This window comes from Brachypodium distachyon, chromosome 3 (genome assembly GCF_000005505.3).
Source record: "Brachypodium distachyon strain Bd21 chromosome 3, Brachypodium_distachyon_v3.0, whole genome shotgun sequence".
Taxonomy (NCBI): Eukaryota; Viridiplantae; Streptophyta; class Magnoliopsida; order Poales; family Poaceae; genus Brachypodium; species Brachypodium distachyon.
This window is the reverse complement of record NC_016133.3, coordinates 58070540-58085438: the sequence shown is the minus strand read 5'-3', so window position 1 is coordinate 58085438 and position 14899 is coordinate 58070540. Positions and strand designations below refer to the sequence as shown.

Below are 14899 nucleotides of genomic sequence, written 5' to 3'. Positions count from 1 at the left end.
GCAAACGCAGACAGTGCAAAGTAAACTTCAATTTTCATTAGCATATATTCCAACACAAGTAACTCAATAGATTCCCAGGAACAATGCCATAAGAAAACTGAGAGTAACTTAGTATTTATCATCGTTTCCCATCTGATAAGTTTCATCTCTTGCCAAAAGTTGTTCAAACAAGGTCACAAGGGTGCTGACTACAAAACAAGTTAGCAGCACTTCCCTGACGTGTGTTAAAGGAATTGTTATCACTTTTGATGTTCATCTCTCAGATGAGGATTCACTTATCAACATCTTTTTTCGACGAACCATATCCACATCTGGCATGTATGTTTGATGGTGATACTACTTCACGGATCAGATGAGCTGCCACTTTTATCTGGTGATGCAACACCTTCCCCTGGAGAACTTGTCAATTTAACTGTGCTTGATTCAGTCTTTGTTTCTTCCTTCTTTTCAGCCCCAGTTTCTGTTTCTCCCTTTTCAAATCCAGTCTTAATTTCTTCTCTCTTTACAGAATCAGTCTCAGCCTCTCCACTCTCCCCCAATGCAGTTTTCGTTTCTCCACTATTTTCAGGTGCAGTCACTGTTTCTTCCCTCTTGTCAGATGCAGTCTCTGTTTCTTCCACCTTGTCAGATGTAGTCTCTGTTTCTTCACCCTTGTCAGATGCGGTCTCTTCAGTCTTCAAACCCAAGCTACATTGTTGGGACCCGTGGTTGTTCATCAGATATGGCTCTGAAGCAAGAGCAGGATTCTCAGGGCTCCAGAATAATGGCATCTTGGTGTCATCTTCTCTCATCCTTGCAGCATAATCATTTATGTTAAAAGTGGCCGGGCTTCTACCGCCAAATGCACATTCTAACTCATCCATGTTGAAAAGATCTTCCATGATCTTGTCGGTCTCAGGACTATCCGAGTATACAAATTTGACCTTATTTTTCGTCTTCTTCTCAAGAAGGGGACTTGCCAACTGCATAGACACCTATAACTTAGTTTCGGAAAAAAAAGAAGATAATGGTAACTGTAAATGACACTTGATGTTTCATTTCCTTTTACATGCTATAACTGTTACTTTTTGACAGAAACTCTACCAGACAAAAAAGAGAATATCACAAAGACACGAATACAAGGTAGTTCTACAAGGTTAAGAAGTTAATATAACAAGCTGTGGTATCTGATATGGCAGTCTATATGCAAAGAACAAAAATATGCTTAGGCACTAGATATGGAACACATCATCCCTATGTTTCTGATTAAATAGATAACAAATATAAGATTCTTAAAGCTTGTGAAAACCATACCTTCCAGAAATTCTCAAAAAACCTGGGGGCATTGTAAAGAATTGCCACGCCCAATCTTTCAGGATAATGACCTTGTAGGACATCTGCTGTCAACTTTGTCACATGAAGTGATATGTTATGCAAGGTGAAGCCTGCAAAATCAATGAGCCAAACCATCTGATCCTGACCAGGTGGCAGATTTAGAATTGCATTCTCCATACAGTATACCAAATATTTGACCTGCCCCTCAGCCTTCTTGGTATTCTGAAAACATGGTAAGGAAATTAGACTGACTTAATGACACGATCTATTTACATAGAAGTAATATACACATTTTGGTTCAAGAGGAACAAAGGGCATCATTAAACCTGGCATGCAGGTCTCATGACAAGAATACTCCGTCCACTCTTGTCGAAATAATCACTTCGGTAAATTTTTCCAGTCGCAGCTTCATCTGATATGTCATCCTATATCACGAAATACAATTATTATTATTTATCAAAACTATGCCATCAAACCTACTACAAAAATGCACCAATTGTCTCAGGAAGCATACTAGGAAGCTCCAAGATGGCATAAGGCTAATCACTTGTACAACATGGATACATGATGTGCTACTTGTTTTGAGAAACGGGGCTCTTTTTTAGGAAAAGGGGGCAGCCCCCAGCCTCTGCATCGATTGATGCACACAGCTTATTATTGTTTATTTAAAAAGTACTATCAAGCATTCCAGTTTACAGAAACAAAAAGCAAAAAGGCCACACAGCAAAGTCATGCATCATAGTCTATTACTGGCACACCACCCATACTGGCTGAATGAGTCCCGTGCGACCATCTCCAGATGGTTGCACCCAGAATCCATAGCAGACATATAGGTTTCTTAAATCAAAAGACAAGAAAGGCTCACCCAGCGGATCTCATCAGGCTTATATTCCGAACGCCATTTCAAGGTTTTCTTAAGCATTTTTGTAGCCCTCTTCACGTCCCAATTCCTTGCTACCAAGTACCTCGCAACTGAACCATTTGAGCAATAGAGTGCAGATTTTCCTGATAGTTGTCCTAGGGAAGCTCTAACTTCACCAATCTAATAAGAAAGGATGTATAAATGAGATATAGAAACAACTGGCGAACAACCAAATAGGGTAAATGGAACGATTAGCTCCACATAAGTCCAACATGGTAAGCAAAATACTCCCTCCGATCCATAATAAGTGTCTCAGGTTTAGTACAACTTTCTACTAACTCTGAGACACTTATTATGGATTGGAGGGAGTACTTAACCCAGGTGATGTGGAATTGTGGATCACCTTGGACAGCTGCTGCTGATATAATGCTGATTGTTCAGCATGGCCATCGTTTGCACCACTTCCAGAGCTCATTGTGCCGTTCTGCTATTTCATACCATAATACAACAGAAAAGGCTTGTAAGAACTCTAGACTGGGTTACATCAAAGAGAATGTGATGTTTAGATCATGTGAGAAACAGTAGGATGGAGAAAGTAAAAACGAAACGATAGCTTGCATTCTCATTGGATAAAAAATAGCATTATGTCAGTGATCTAAGAATTCATTGTATTTATGTGTGTGTGCCTTGCACAGCCATTGACAAAACTAGTTGTTCAGATTAGGGTGAGGTGAAAGGTAAAAAAAAAGGAAGGGAACTGAGAGTTACGTTAGTGCTATAAGAGTTCAGTGATGTCAACACACTGATCGTTCTTAATTTATAAGGTGAAATAGTGTGTAAAGAGTAGTAGATAGTAACTGTAAGGATAATACATCTACTTAAGCTGTATCTTTTCTTTTTGTAGAAAGTTATCTACCTGCATACTCCTGCAGTATGGACCAACATTTTCTGTGTACAAGTAAACCTGAATAGATCATTTTTGTCTTCTACTTGTGTGCTAATAATCCAACCTCACGATACACTACGACAAACCAACCCACAGAGCACGGCAACTTTATTCTTTCAATGAGCAGAATTTAATGGACATAGCTGAAACATCATTAAAAGAAAAATGTTCACATCAACCACCAGCAGATTTTGCTTTTCAAGTCGTCGTATCAACACTATCCAGTTATCCTGCAGGAGTTACCACCATACTACCAGCACAAGACAGGAACATAGAAGGCTCCCAAATTCCATTACCGATCTACAAAACTAGCAACCACGGAAACATCCCCACCCGAAAGGCAAATTTCAATTCTCATTTGGAGAATCTCAACAGACAACCATGAGACCATGAACCTTACGAAGAACCATTCACATCCCTGAAAGAAACTAAGGGAGCCATTTAAACAAACAGGGACAAATTTCAGAGTATCAACTCAACAGACAACAACGATCCCACATCCCTTGGCAAGAATCATCCAAATTCCCGATGGGACCTTCCTATCTCGTCCGAAATCGCAGTAAATGAATAGAGCCAAGAACCCGCAAACCTCCAAATCTTGCTTGGGACGACGCAAATAACGCGCTGCAAGAACCAAGAAACGCTGTCGAAATGTCACACCCACCCCTCAAGACAGTGGGCTTCTCCTCGGCTCCTCCTCCAGTCCTCCTAAACCCCAACCAAAAACGCTGCCGCAAGAATGCCAAGATCCCCAACCTTTGCTTGGCTTCAAGCTAATAAACCACACGCACCAAAAGATCCCCACACATCGCACGGAAGAAAGGGGAGCTTTTTCGCACATGCAACAAAATCGTTCCCCCAAAAAAGGACAAGTAATAATCTTTCGGCATCCTACGAGAGAGAAGATGCTGAAAAGCGAAAGCGGGATCCTCCTCCCAAAAAAAACCCGATCGAAGCTCCCAGGTTGAGCAGCAAGGCGGCGGTTCTTGGAGCTCTCACCTCGGCGACGGCGAGGCGGAGGAGGCAGGCAGGCAGGCAGCGGGATGCGCGGAGCACGCAAGGTCGTCCTCTCCTCTGTCCGGAAGACGCGAATGGACTCTGCTGGACAATTTGGTAAAGTCGAATCCGGATTATACGGGGCAGGAGATTAATCGGACGGCTGTAATTAGTCTGACCATCTCACGTGGACGGCTGCCCTGACGTGCGGGCCCCACTCTGCGTACTGGACGGTAAACAAGACAAACGGAAACAGGAAATTATTTAATGGGATTGTCGAGCTGTTTTCTGTGTGATGACTTGGTTGTGATCAGGAAATGGGATCCGGTTGGATTGTTAAGCGCTAACGATCAGATCGTGACATTAAAGAAAGAAATGGCTTGTTTATTGTTCCAGACGAAAATGTGCGGGTCTACTTTACGAATAGATTTTTAATTTACATGATTTCAGTTTTCAGGTATCATTTTAAAATAAATCGCAGGCAAACGTTTGTCCTCTCACCTTTCCTCTTACACCAGCGGTTAGGGATACAAACGGAATCTCGCGAAAATCGGCCCAGTTCTAGTCCATTTCTCAATTCTTCTATTCAAAATTTTGCTCGAAATTGGAATAGGAGATTTGGAAATTAAACTAGAGAAGTGTCTAGACAGACACGTACATATCCATCTTTCCGTCACGAAAAATATCCGTTAAGCCAAAATAATATCGATATCTACCATATCTAGGAGACCCATGGAACAGCAAAAAAAAAAGCCTTAAAAACAACAATATATGACAACATACAGCAAAACGAACATCATATACGGTAATATAAAGCAACAACATATATCAAGAGAGGGTGAGGAGAGTTAGGGTTAGGGTTGAAGGGCGGGAATTTATATTTACATGAGTCATATGATTGATTATTAGTAAATCCACATTGCAGAGGTCGGGGGCATTTCCTCCTCTTCGAAAAAAAAAACCACATGTCATTATTTTTTTGTTTTCTTAAATAACTGGATTTTCATGGACATTAATGAATCAACTCAACTATCTGTATCCGCCCTCTGACTTGTCCGATATCTATCCGTGAATATCCATGGGGCGAAACAATGGTCCGCACCAGCCCTCCATGAATGAAATATCCGTGGATATCCATCCCCAGAGTATCCATTGTCATCTTTAGCCCGCACCACCATCTGAGAAAAAAAAGGGAATGCGAGCATCAACTCACCACGTGTTCTCGAAGAAGTGTCCATGTTGGCATTTGGGTGCTTTCTCGAAGGCAAGGGGTGAGTTGAAACACAAATGAAATAAAAGATACGTGAATGCAAAAAGATGTGTTCGGTTGCTATTGACATGAGTTGGGTTGTTCCCACACTTATGCAAGCAATGGCGCTAGCTGTCAAGATGTATTATTAATCTAGGCGCATGATTCACATTTTTGTCCGGAGCGTCTGGTTCGATTTGGGTGGATTTTTCATGACAGGACGGTGGTTGGGTCACTGATTCGAACGGGATCAGGATGACTCGATGCTCGTCTGCTGCCCCCGCGCTGCCGTCTGTTCCAAAAATCCAACTTAGCGCGTTTTGGGCCGCAGGGGCTTTGCTCCTGACAGACTTGTTGTAGGCTTGTAGCAGCAACAGTACGGACTTCTGGCCCGTTGGCACGATGGGAAAAGTCCGGACCTGAAACCGAATCCACCCTTCACCTATTTGCATTCAACCTTTGCTAAAAAAAAACTATTTACATTCAGCCGCAAGCCTAAAAGCAGGCCCAAAAGGCCGAAACCCAATCCTTCCTTCACGGCCCATATCATGCTTCTTAATCCCGTTATCGTTATCATGCCATTGCCAATGCCAACCGTGAAGAGAAAAACAACGGCGAGTAATGTAATCTCTGCTTGTAAATTATCATTCTCTCGTTCAGATAAGTTAGACAGGGGTCCGTCCTTCATTCGAAGAAGCAAGGGTGATTACACTTGTAGATCGACATAACTCAACGCCTCATCTACCGATCGAAGCAGCAGCAGATTAGATTTCTCTCAACTCTCAAGCCATGAAGCTCAACTCGAACTCGTCGTGATCATCACCGACCACGACGAAGTGCGACCCCTTGTCGATCACCTTCTTCCCGTCCACGGCCGCCCTGCTGAAATGCTTGCAGGGGCTGACCTCGAACTCCACGTGCTTCGCCTCCGCCGCCCTCAGCTTCACGCTCCGGAACCCGATAAGCTGCCTCGCCGGCCTCCCGCTACTCCCACCGTTCCCCTTCGTCTCCGGCCACCGCAGGAACAGCAGCACCGGGTGCTTCCCGTCCATGGCGCCATGGTTCTGCACCCGCACCGTCGCCGGGAACTTGAGCCTCTCGCACGCCTCCTCGCCCATCTCCTCCACGTCGTAGCTGCTGATCGTGGCTCCTGACGCCGACGACTCCATTGCCTTGAGCTTGAGCCCGTCGAGCTTGGACGCCATCATGGACGCCGGCGGCTTGGAGACGAAGCTGTGGGAGTACTTGGAGTAGCTGAGCCCGTAGCCGAAGTTGTAGACGGTCTTGCCCTTGTAGAACCTGTATGTCCTCCCGGGGTAGCCCGTGGACGCGTCCGCGCGCATCCGCATGTCCGTCATGGCCACGGCCGTCGCGTACTCCTTCGGGTACCATGTCACCGGCAGCCTCCCCCCTGACATGAATGATCCGAGGCAATAAGCAAAGCTGAAGCCTAATGAGACATTACAAATTTACAATGGCGCCGGAGAATTGTACTCAGAACTGATCTCTGACAAGGATCTCACCGGGGTTGTGCTCTCCGAAGAGGACCTGAGCAATGGCGATCCCGCCGGCTTGTCCAGGGTACCCAGCCCAGATAATGGCGCCGATCTTGGGATTCCCCTTGGCGAACGTCACGTCCACGGGACCGCCGCAAAGGAGAACCAGGACGACCGGCTTCTTGGCGGCATCGGCCACGGCATTGACGAGGCTCTCCTGCATCCCGGGGAGGCCGAGCTCGATCCTGTCGAGATCCTCCCTCTCCTGGTCCTGGTCCAGCCCCATGAACAGCACCACGTACTCGGCCTCGCTCGCCGCCTTCGCCGCCCCCGCGATGTCCGACACGTTACAAACGGCCGCATTGCACCCGGCCACGAACTTTGTCTCCCTCACGTACCCTTGCAGGGCCTGGAGCGGCGAGACGGAGATGCAGGGCGGGCCGAAGTAGTTCCCCTGGAGCCTCTGTGCGTCGTTGGCGTTGTGCCCGATGACGGCGAGGGACGAGATCTTTTGTTTCGGCAGCGGGAGCGTGCCGGCGTCGTTCTTGAGAAGGACGATGCCGTCCTGGGCGGCCTCCAGGGCCAGGTCCTGGTGCTCCTTCTTGCACACCTGGTCCGCGCCGATGTTGCCGTACCGGTTGTATTTCGGGTTGCCGTCGAAGAGCCCCAGCCTCATCCTGATGGCGAAGAGGTTCTGCAGCGCTCTGTCGATGTCCTGCTCCGTGATCTTCCCTTGGTGGAACGCCGACACGCCGTGCTTCTGCACGTAGTCGCCGCAATTCACGTCCATTCCTGGAAGGTTTTGTCAGGTTATAGGCGGTAAATTTTTTTGAAAAAAAAGGAGTTTTGAGCATGGTACATAGTGTACTGTTTTGCAACATAAGTTCATGATTTTTTTTTGCTGGAGCTGCGTGTGTTGCTGCATTATTTGTTTGGGCAATCATCATTGCATCATCAACATTATCGCAGTCACTGTTGACTTGAGCCCTTATGCCATCATCTAACATTGGCACAACTGCATCTGCACTTGCATGCTGAGGTGGTCTTCTTTCTAAAAAGGGCAGATTGATTTTTGATGATGCAATGATGTTCAGTGACATGCTATGAATGAGTGTTTCTAGTGGATTCAAGTGCCCAAATCAGCAAAACAGAAAGCTGTATCAGCATTCAGTAGTGGGTGTCCAAATGAAAAAAAAAACTTTCTGAAACCACCTAAACAACTTTCGGTTACAGTTCAGTGACCTGACCTAACCTCTATACATTTTCCCTATTATCTTGTCCAAGAATCATGCTTTTATTAGTTTCTGGTCATTGTGATGTCCTGAGACTCCTTGACTGCTCAAAGAGTTGTTCCATACAATGCCAATTCCTCATATGTCACAACAGCAGGTATATAGTAATATCAATTTGTGGAACTATAATTGATCTTTGAGCAAGTGTGGCAGGTAAAATAAGTTTACCATGTTTGCAACGAACCAGTAACCTGTACTGGTGGTATTATTTTTGACAGGACAAGTAAAGTCATGAAAAAAAGAGAGTCATACCAGCCTTGAGGACATCTGCAACTGCATCCTCTGGTTCTTTGGCATATCCTTGCACGTCATGGATGATGGCCACGGCGTCGCAGTCTGAGGTGATGTACCTGGTCAAACAGATTGAAACTTGCAAGCATCAGTCATCACTCATCACTGGGCTAGTCTTTCTTTTTACAGAAGCATCAACGCCGGTCTTTTCAATCCCCAAACAGGTCGTCATAGCACTGGCAATTTTCAACAGTAGTCTGCTTCTGAGACACTTTTCTTTTACTGAATTTTCCCGGCCCGGCTTAGGCTTACCCGTTGAACCTCCAGTCTCCCCTGGCGGTCTTGGAGAGCAGGTTGTGGTCGGCGCAGGTGGGAACGCCATTGACGCGGTTATAGGAGCACATGATGCCGCTGGCGCCGCCGTCCTCGACGCAGCTCCTGAACGGCGGGTTGTACGTGTCCGCCAGGTCCTGCTCCGACACCTGAAAGAACCAAAACATCAAAACTTCCGCATGACATGACATCCAGACATCAAATTCAGGAGAATCAAGTGAAGATTGGGACCTTGGCGTTGAAGGCGAAGCGGGTGACGCCGTTCCAGTTCTCGAGGTCGTAGGCGGTGAAGTGCTTGCAGCAGGCGGAGGCCTCGAGGCCGGAGGAGTTGACGGCGCCGGAGGCGCCGTAGCCCTGCACGCCGCGGACGAAGACGGCGGCGTACTTGCCCGTCATGGTGGGGTCCTCGCCGGGGGTCTCCTGGCCGCGGCCCCACCGGGGGTCCCGGAAGACGTTGATGTTTGGCGCCCAGAAGGTGAGCCCTTCCGCCTGCCCGCTGTTGTAGATGCCCCGAGCCTCCCTCCCGATCACCTGCAAACAGCAACATCCAGTTCAGTTCAGTCTGTCAGTTAGTTCAGCTCAGCTCAGCTCCTGAAGAATGTTTACTATACTTTACTTTACCCTGCGTTCATTTTTATTTTTTTACGATTACGAGGCATGTGACTGTGTCTGTGTGTGTTTTATGGTTTCGTTCACGCTTCCGGTTGTGTTGTTTACTGTGTTTCCCGTTCCAGAAGGTCGCTGGCTGATCATTCCCCAACTTCGTGCACACTTTCGAGTTTTGACAAACCCAAAAGCTGCATGCACCTAACACACGTTCGTACCAGAGTTAGGTATAGGTGTTCAAAAGTGCCAGTATACCCCCCGGTTGGTGATGGTTTACCAGCTTCCTAAACGGAAATTAGGCCCAAGAAAATCACAATTTTGCAGTCCACCCAGAAACCCCTCCTCTTGTTCTCTAACCATCGTCGTCCCTGTCACTACATTGTCCACGATTCCCGCGCGTTCGTCGGTCGTAATTAAGATTTATTTTTTAGGCAAGGTCGTAATTAAGATCAAGTCACCCGGTAAGTAAAACGGCAAGTCCCAAAAACAGAGTATGCTGGACGACGAAAAACGAAGACAAGCAGAGTAAAAGTAGTTCGTGATTACACACACACCTGGCCGATGCGGTACCAGAGGTGCGGGTTGAAGGAGGCGGCGGTGACGAGGACCTGGGGGAAGCTGGTGGCGGCGCGGACGGGCCCGTCGTCGAAGCGGACGCCGGCACGGTCGGCCGGGGCGTTGGCCACGCCGTGCAGCGCCTCCGACCACCACTTGTATGCCGGCACGCCCAGCCGCGGCACCCCCGGGGACACGTCCCCCAGCAAAGACACCTTCTCCTCCACCGTCAGCCTCGACGCCAGGTCCGCCGCCCGCTGCCCGATCGGCAGCTTCCTGTCGCAGAACGGGTAGCTCGACGGCGACCCGCACGAGAAGGGCGGGTCCGTCGCCATGGTCGCTTGCAGGACGAGGCACAGCGGTAGCACGACGTGGAAGATGATGCTCCGTCCTGCCATGGTGGCTGGCTTAGCTAGCTAGGCTCAGTGGCTCTGTGCGTCAGTGCCGCTGAGTGAGGCGGGCTACTCGGCGAGGGGGTATATATGGAGTCCAACTACTACCCGGTGATCGTGGGCTCGCGCTCCCCATGTTGTTGCTGGCTCTTATCCGTGCCAATGCTTGCGTTTCACCGAGGCGTGTCGTGTGTTTCATCTTGTAGACGAGGGTTCGTGGATGCGTCTTGAAGTGCAAGTGAAATTGGATGGGTGCACGGCAAAGTTAAGATAGGGGAGGTACTAGCTCTACCGGGGCGTCCGAGCTAGAGTCACTCGTTTACGAATCGAAGATGTCCATTTCTAGAAGAAATCATCACGTCGGTCACGACCCGTTAGCCCGCGATTAAACCCCCCCTCCCCCACCCCACCTCTCACTCCCGCAAGTTTTTGGGGCTGATGTGGCATCCGACGGATGGATCCCACTTGTAAAAAAATCAATCAAAACTGTCAAACCCCCCGGTTTCGGAATGACCGAGATAATTTGGCTCAAAAAGCGTGGTTCTGCGTACGGTTTTTCGTTAACTGTGATTCAGCGACTCGACTGCCCCAAAACAAATGTGGTTTTGTGGAATTTACTCTTTTAAATAAGAATATGTATAAGGGTATAGAAACCTAATTGAAGAAGTTTTCTTTTAGGTATTGATTATAGACGCATATGTTTTTTAATGCTCAATAATTTTTCTTGTATGGATAATGCAGTACGCATCCCTTTTCATCTAGGCTAATTTGTATCTATTAGGTTTCTATTTGTATAAGACTACGCATTTTTTCTGAAATGTTGAAATGGTTAATAGAACCTGATTTGATATCCCAACCATCCGTTATCTTTTGCATAATCAACGGTGGGTTTTTTCTGAAATATTTTGTAGATTGTACAACCTGATTTGATATCCCAACAATCAGTTATCTTTGTCATTTATATTGGCTTAACAATAGATTGGAATATTAGAGGACAGTAAAAAAACCTAAAATTCCCTGCCATTTTGGAGTATGCAGGACACTCGTCGACATGCTCTTGTGATAGCCCAGGAGCCCAGGAGGAGTCATGCATGAAAGTAATTATTTTGAAATACTAGGATCATCAATGTCCTTGAGATGGAAGCAATTTAGAATCAACCTGTCTTAAACGACAAGCTAAAACCCCCAATCCACTAGCCGAAATCGTAAGGCACGGGACAGAAATCTTGGCCGGTTCCGCGAAGAATCACGCGTTCCAGATCTCCAAAAACCATCGCTCCACGACGCACACCCTGGCTGCCACTAGCAGACTAGTAAGTAGTGGATCATGGAGTGATAGCTAGCAAGAATACGTCGGTCCCTTGATCACGCCTGCAAGAAAGAAGCGATAAGGCGATGATGGGTAAAGGCGTAATCCACAGGACAGACAGACAGCGGTCTGCGTACATTCGGCGCTGGAGTACAGAGAGGGCTGCCGGAGAGAGAGACTCACGCACGGCCGTTGAATTTTGCGCGGGCGGTGGTGATCTCATCTGATATATTCCCGGGCCATATCGTTTCGACGTTCGCGCCTAACAGTTAGCAGCCCCTGGAGCCGTCCGATGGGGGCGAGATCGACGTACGGCGACCGTCGATCGTGGTAGTACATCCATCATGGCCGAGAGAAGAAGAAGAAAAAGACCGACCAGATCCGTATGCAACGGCGCCAAAGACCCGGCTCGGTCGTGTTCAACTTCAAGGTCCGTGCATTCGTTCGTGTTACGGCCATACCATAGCCCAAAGCTGCTGCCATGCCTATGTTCATGGACGCATTGCAGAAAATACCCACATATTTGTGCACTGACCACTGCTGCACAGGAATCACAAGTAGTGGTACGTAGCTTTTTCGTCGTTGCCATTGCTGTGTGCGTGTCCACATCATCGATTGGCTGACAGTATCACCGGCCAGTTCGTACTACCCCGTTCGATAATTCTTGTCGAAATACTATATTTATTTAGATGTTTTTTAGGAATAGATACATCTATCTTTGTGCAAATTTGATTGAAGAATTATGAAAGGAATGATCGAAATATCAGAATGGGATCCACGAACAGTCCTGCCTGCCCCGATGTGATGCGCCCCGGTGAGCTAGCTAGGCTCTCTCATCCCCTCCCTTGTTCTTCTTCACGTCAACACAAAACGTGTGGAATTTTTAGACGAACAGAACAGGGATTGATCCAAAATGTGTGGGTCTCCGTTGTTACTCCCTCCGTCGAAATAAGTTCTGTACAAATGCATATGCATGTCACTTGTTTCAGAAGAAGTATTATATATGGCACCTATCGGCGCTCTAGCAGCTGGCTACCAGCGGCAAATAGGAAGCTGCGAGGTCGACCGATCAGCCGTGATGTGTGTGTATACGGATAATCTTGGAAACGGAGGAGGAAAAGACAGAGCAAAGTGTGTACCAGCAGGACGAACGTCGACGTCGGCTCTTGGACTGCGGACAGATAGTACGATTGGGCTAAGCTTAGCTTAGCTACCTGCCAGTACGTGCGTGTGTTGAAACGTTCAAAACAGAGACCTGCTTTCGGAAAAACAAGTCGAGATCGAATCAAGATATAGGAACAAAGTTGGAATATTTCGGCTCGCCCGGCCAGGGGGTCGCTCCAGAACGAGACAATATACGGGCACGGACGGAAACACTGGTTTACTTCCGGTTTCTGCAAATAAATCGGGCGTCTCGTGACCTACGCAGGGAACTTGTATTTCAGTGTTAAAATACGTGCTAGGTACTGCTATATCAATCACAAAAATGGTCTGAATTTTTAGGCCGCCGGGTGGTGATCCAGTATTCCAGTGGTGGGTTCGGTGTCGATCGGCTAGGCGACGAAGAACAAATTAAAGTGGCTCCGTGACTCGAGTTTAGGTGGCGATTGGGTTCGGCATCGACAAAGACCGGGCTCTGAAATGGACTACTAAGTGGAGATTTACGGATGCCAAGCAGCAAAAGGCGCGACGAGAAGGAATGTAGATCGGCGTGTCAGCGTGTGGTTTAGTTACATCCAGCTTCAGTCAGAGACCATGGGTCAGTCTGCGTCAGTTCAGCCTGACGCGGCGATTCGGTACGAGGGTTTACCGGGAATCGTTGACCCATTATTGGCCATTTGCTCCATGTTTTTCTAAGCAAGTTATAAGCTCCAGCAAGAAATTACTGTGGTCCAGATTAACACGCTCACATGAGGTTTATTGAGCTGCTGGGATAAGGAGATCGAGTGTGTTGTTTGTTTATACTGCTGCCATATATACACGGGCCATTGGCCACCAACTCACCATCATCTCCTGCAACCACCGCCATTATTCCCCCATGATAACCATACTCATCAGAGAATGCCAAACACAAACTATATATGTGTAGCATTGGAGGAGCCCAGAGACGGCACTAGCCCTTTCTTTCTTCTGGCGAAGCGATAGGTAAGGCCGGCCGTAACCGCAAAGAGCCATAGACTGACTCAACATTTGTCTGGTCCATAACCTACAACAACACTACACGCACAAGATACACATATATAGATAGAGGGCAACTGGGCGTTTGTTCCCTTGCACGCGTTGGGATTCATTCCTGGATCTAGAAACTGTGCGCCCATGTCCATCCAACTGCAGAGCAAACACTCTGAATCTCTGATGAAGATGAGGACAGCAGCAGCGCCTTGGGTTCACGTGCGTCGGCGTTTTGCTTCTTCTGACAATAATAATCGTACTAGCAGTAGACAGTAGTAGTATGAGACACCGGGGATAACACCGAGCCTTCCAGCTCACCGCGCCGCACGCGCGCTAGCTCGATCTCCATGATTGCCCGCTCGTGGCTCTGTCCGTGTAGCAATTTACTCTTCCGTCCAAAACGAGGGTCGTGAATTTGTATAAAATCTTATACAAATTCACGACAGTTATTTTGGAATGGATGGAGTATGAATTATTGTCGAAATATTACATGTATCTAGATTTTTTTAAGAATAGATACATTCATATTTGAGCAAATTTGAGTCAAGAATTTACAATCACACGGAGGGAGAGTAGTAGCATAGCTCAGTGGTGCCCAGATGTATGTGCTAGCTGCAACGAGCTTGTGTTTTTTAAAACGCAGAAGCGGCGCCATTAATAAGTGAGTGCTGATTTGTTTTTCGAGAGGAAAAAGGGCTATTGATTTTTGCTGGCCCCTTTGGAGTTGAGTGTCGGGATCGACATGTTTAGGACTGTCTCCCCCGGCCCCGGTTTCGCAGGATCCGTGTTTGTGATCATAATATGAAAAGGACATGTTTGCATACAATTAAGCCGAGAAGGCTGCGGGTAACTTGGCTGCTGATGAAATGATTTTTATAAGGGAGGAAAAGGTTTGCTGAAATTCAGCTCTGAGTAAGCAGTAGATTACGTGTGTGGTTTTCTTGTCCGGCGTTAAGAGTTGGTGAGAATGTCGCGGGCATTGTCTACGACCAAATTCCCCCAGCAAGCAACTTTACAAGGCCTGCTGATTGTTTAATGAAATCCGTGACGAGAATGGAAAAGGAATGTTCTGTGGCATTAGTTTTATGCTCTCTGGATATAGTGGTCGCGGGGCGGGTAAAGTGGCAGGCAGATTCGCCTTGTCCC

The 14899-nt window shown here is 47.3% G+C and overlaps 2 protein-coding genes across 4 annotated transcripts; both read right to left on the bottom strand.

Moving 5' to 3' along the window:
* Window positions 1–21: 21 nt before the first annotated feature.
* Window positions 22–4271, bottom strand: LOC104583877 (phosphatidylinositol transfer protein 3). 3 transcript variants are annotated; one of them, XM_010237805.3, is made up of 6 exons: window positions 4122–4271; window positions 2580–2660; window positions 2180–2356; window positions 1641–1739; window positions 1294–1536; window positions 22–962 (listed from the first exon to the last, which is right to left on the bottom strand). In XM_010237805.3, exons 2-6 carry the CDS (start codon window positions 2649–2651, stop codon window positions 342–344), a joined length of 1212 nt encoding a protein of 403 aa, XP_010236107.1. In that variant the 5' UTR covers window positions 2652–2660; window positions 4122–4271; the 3' UTR covers window positions 22–341. The 3 variants fall into 3 exon arrangements, with proteins under 3 accessions (XP_010236107.1, XP_010236108.1, XP_024316952.1); XM_010237806.3 differs by having other exon boundaries at window positions 2580–2663; window positions 4122–4242; XM_024461184.1 differs by lacking the exon at window positions 4122–4271 and adding an exon at window positions 3712–3730.
* Window positions 4272–5986: 1715 nt separating this feature from the next.
* On the bottom strand, window positions 5987–10440 carry LOC100826449 (probable beta-D-xylosidase 7). The gene is made up of 6 exons (XM_010237804.3): window positions 9880–10440; window positions 8951–9250; window positions 8699–8868; window positions 8408–8505; window positions 6891–7655; window positions 5987–6778 (listed from the first exon to the last, which is right to left on the bottom strand). The coding sequence occupies exons 1-6, from the start codon at window positions 10276–10278 to the stop codon at window positions 6150–6152; spliced, it is 2361 nt and encodes a 786-aa protein (XP_010236106.1). The 5' UTR covers window positions 10279–10440; the 3' UTR covers window positions 5987–6149.
* Between the last annotated feature and the right edge of the window lie 4459 nt (window positions 10441–14899).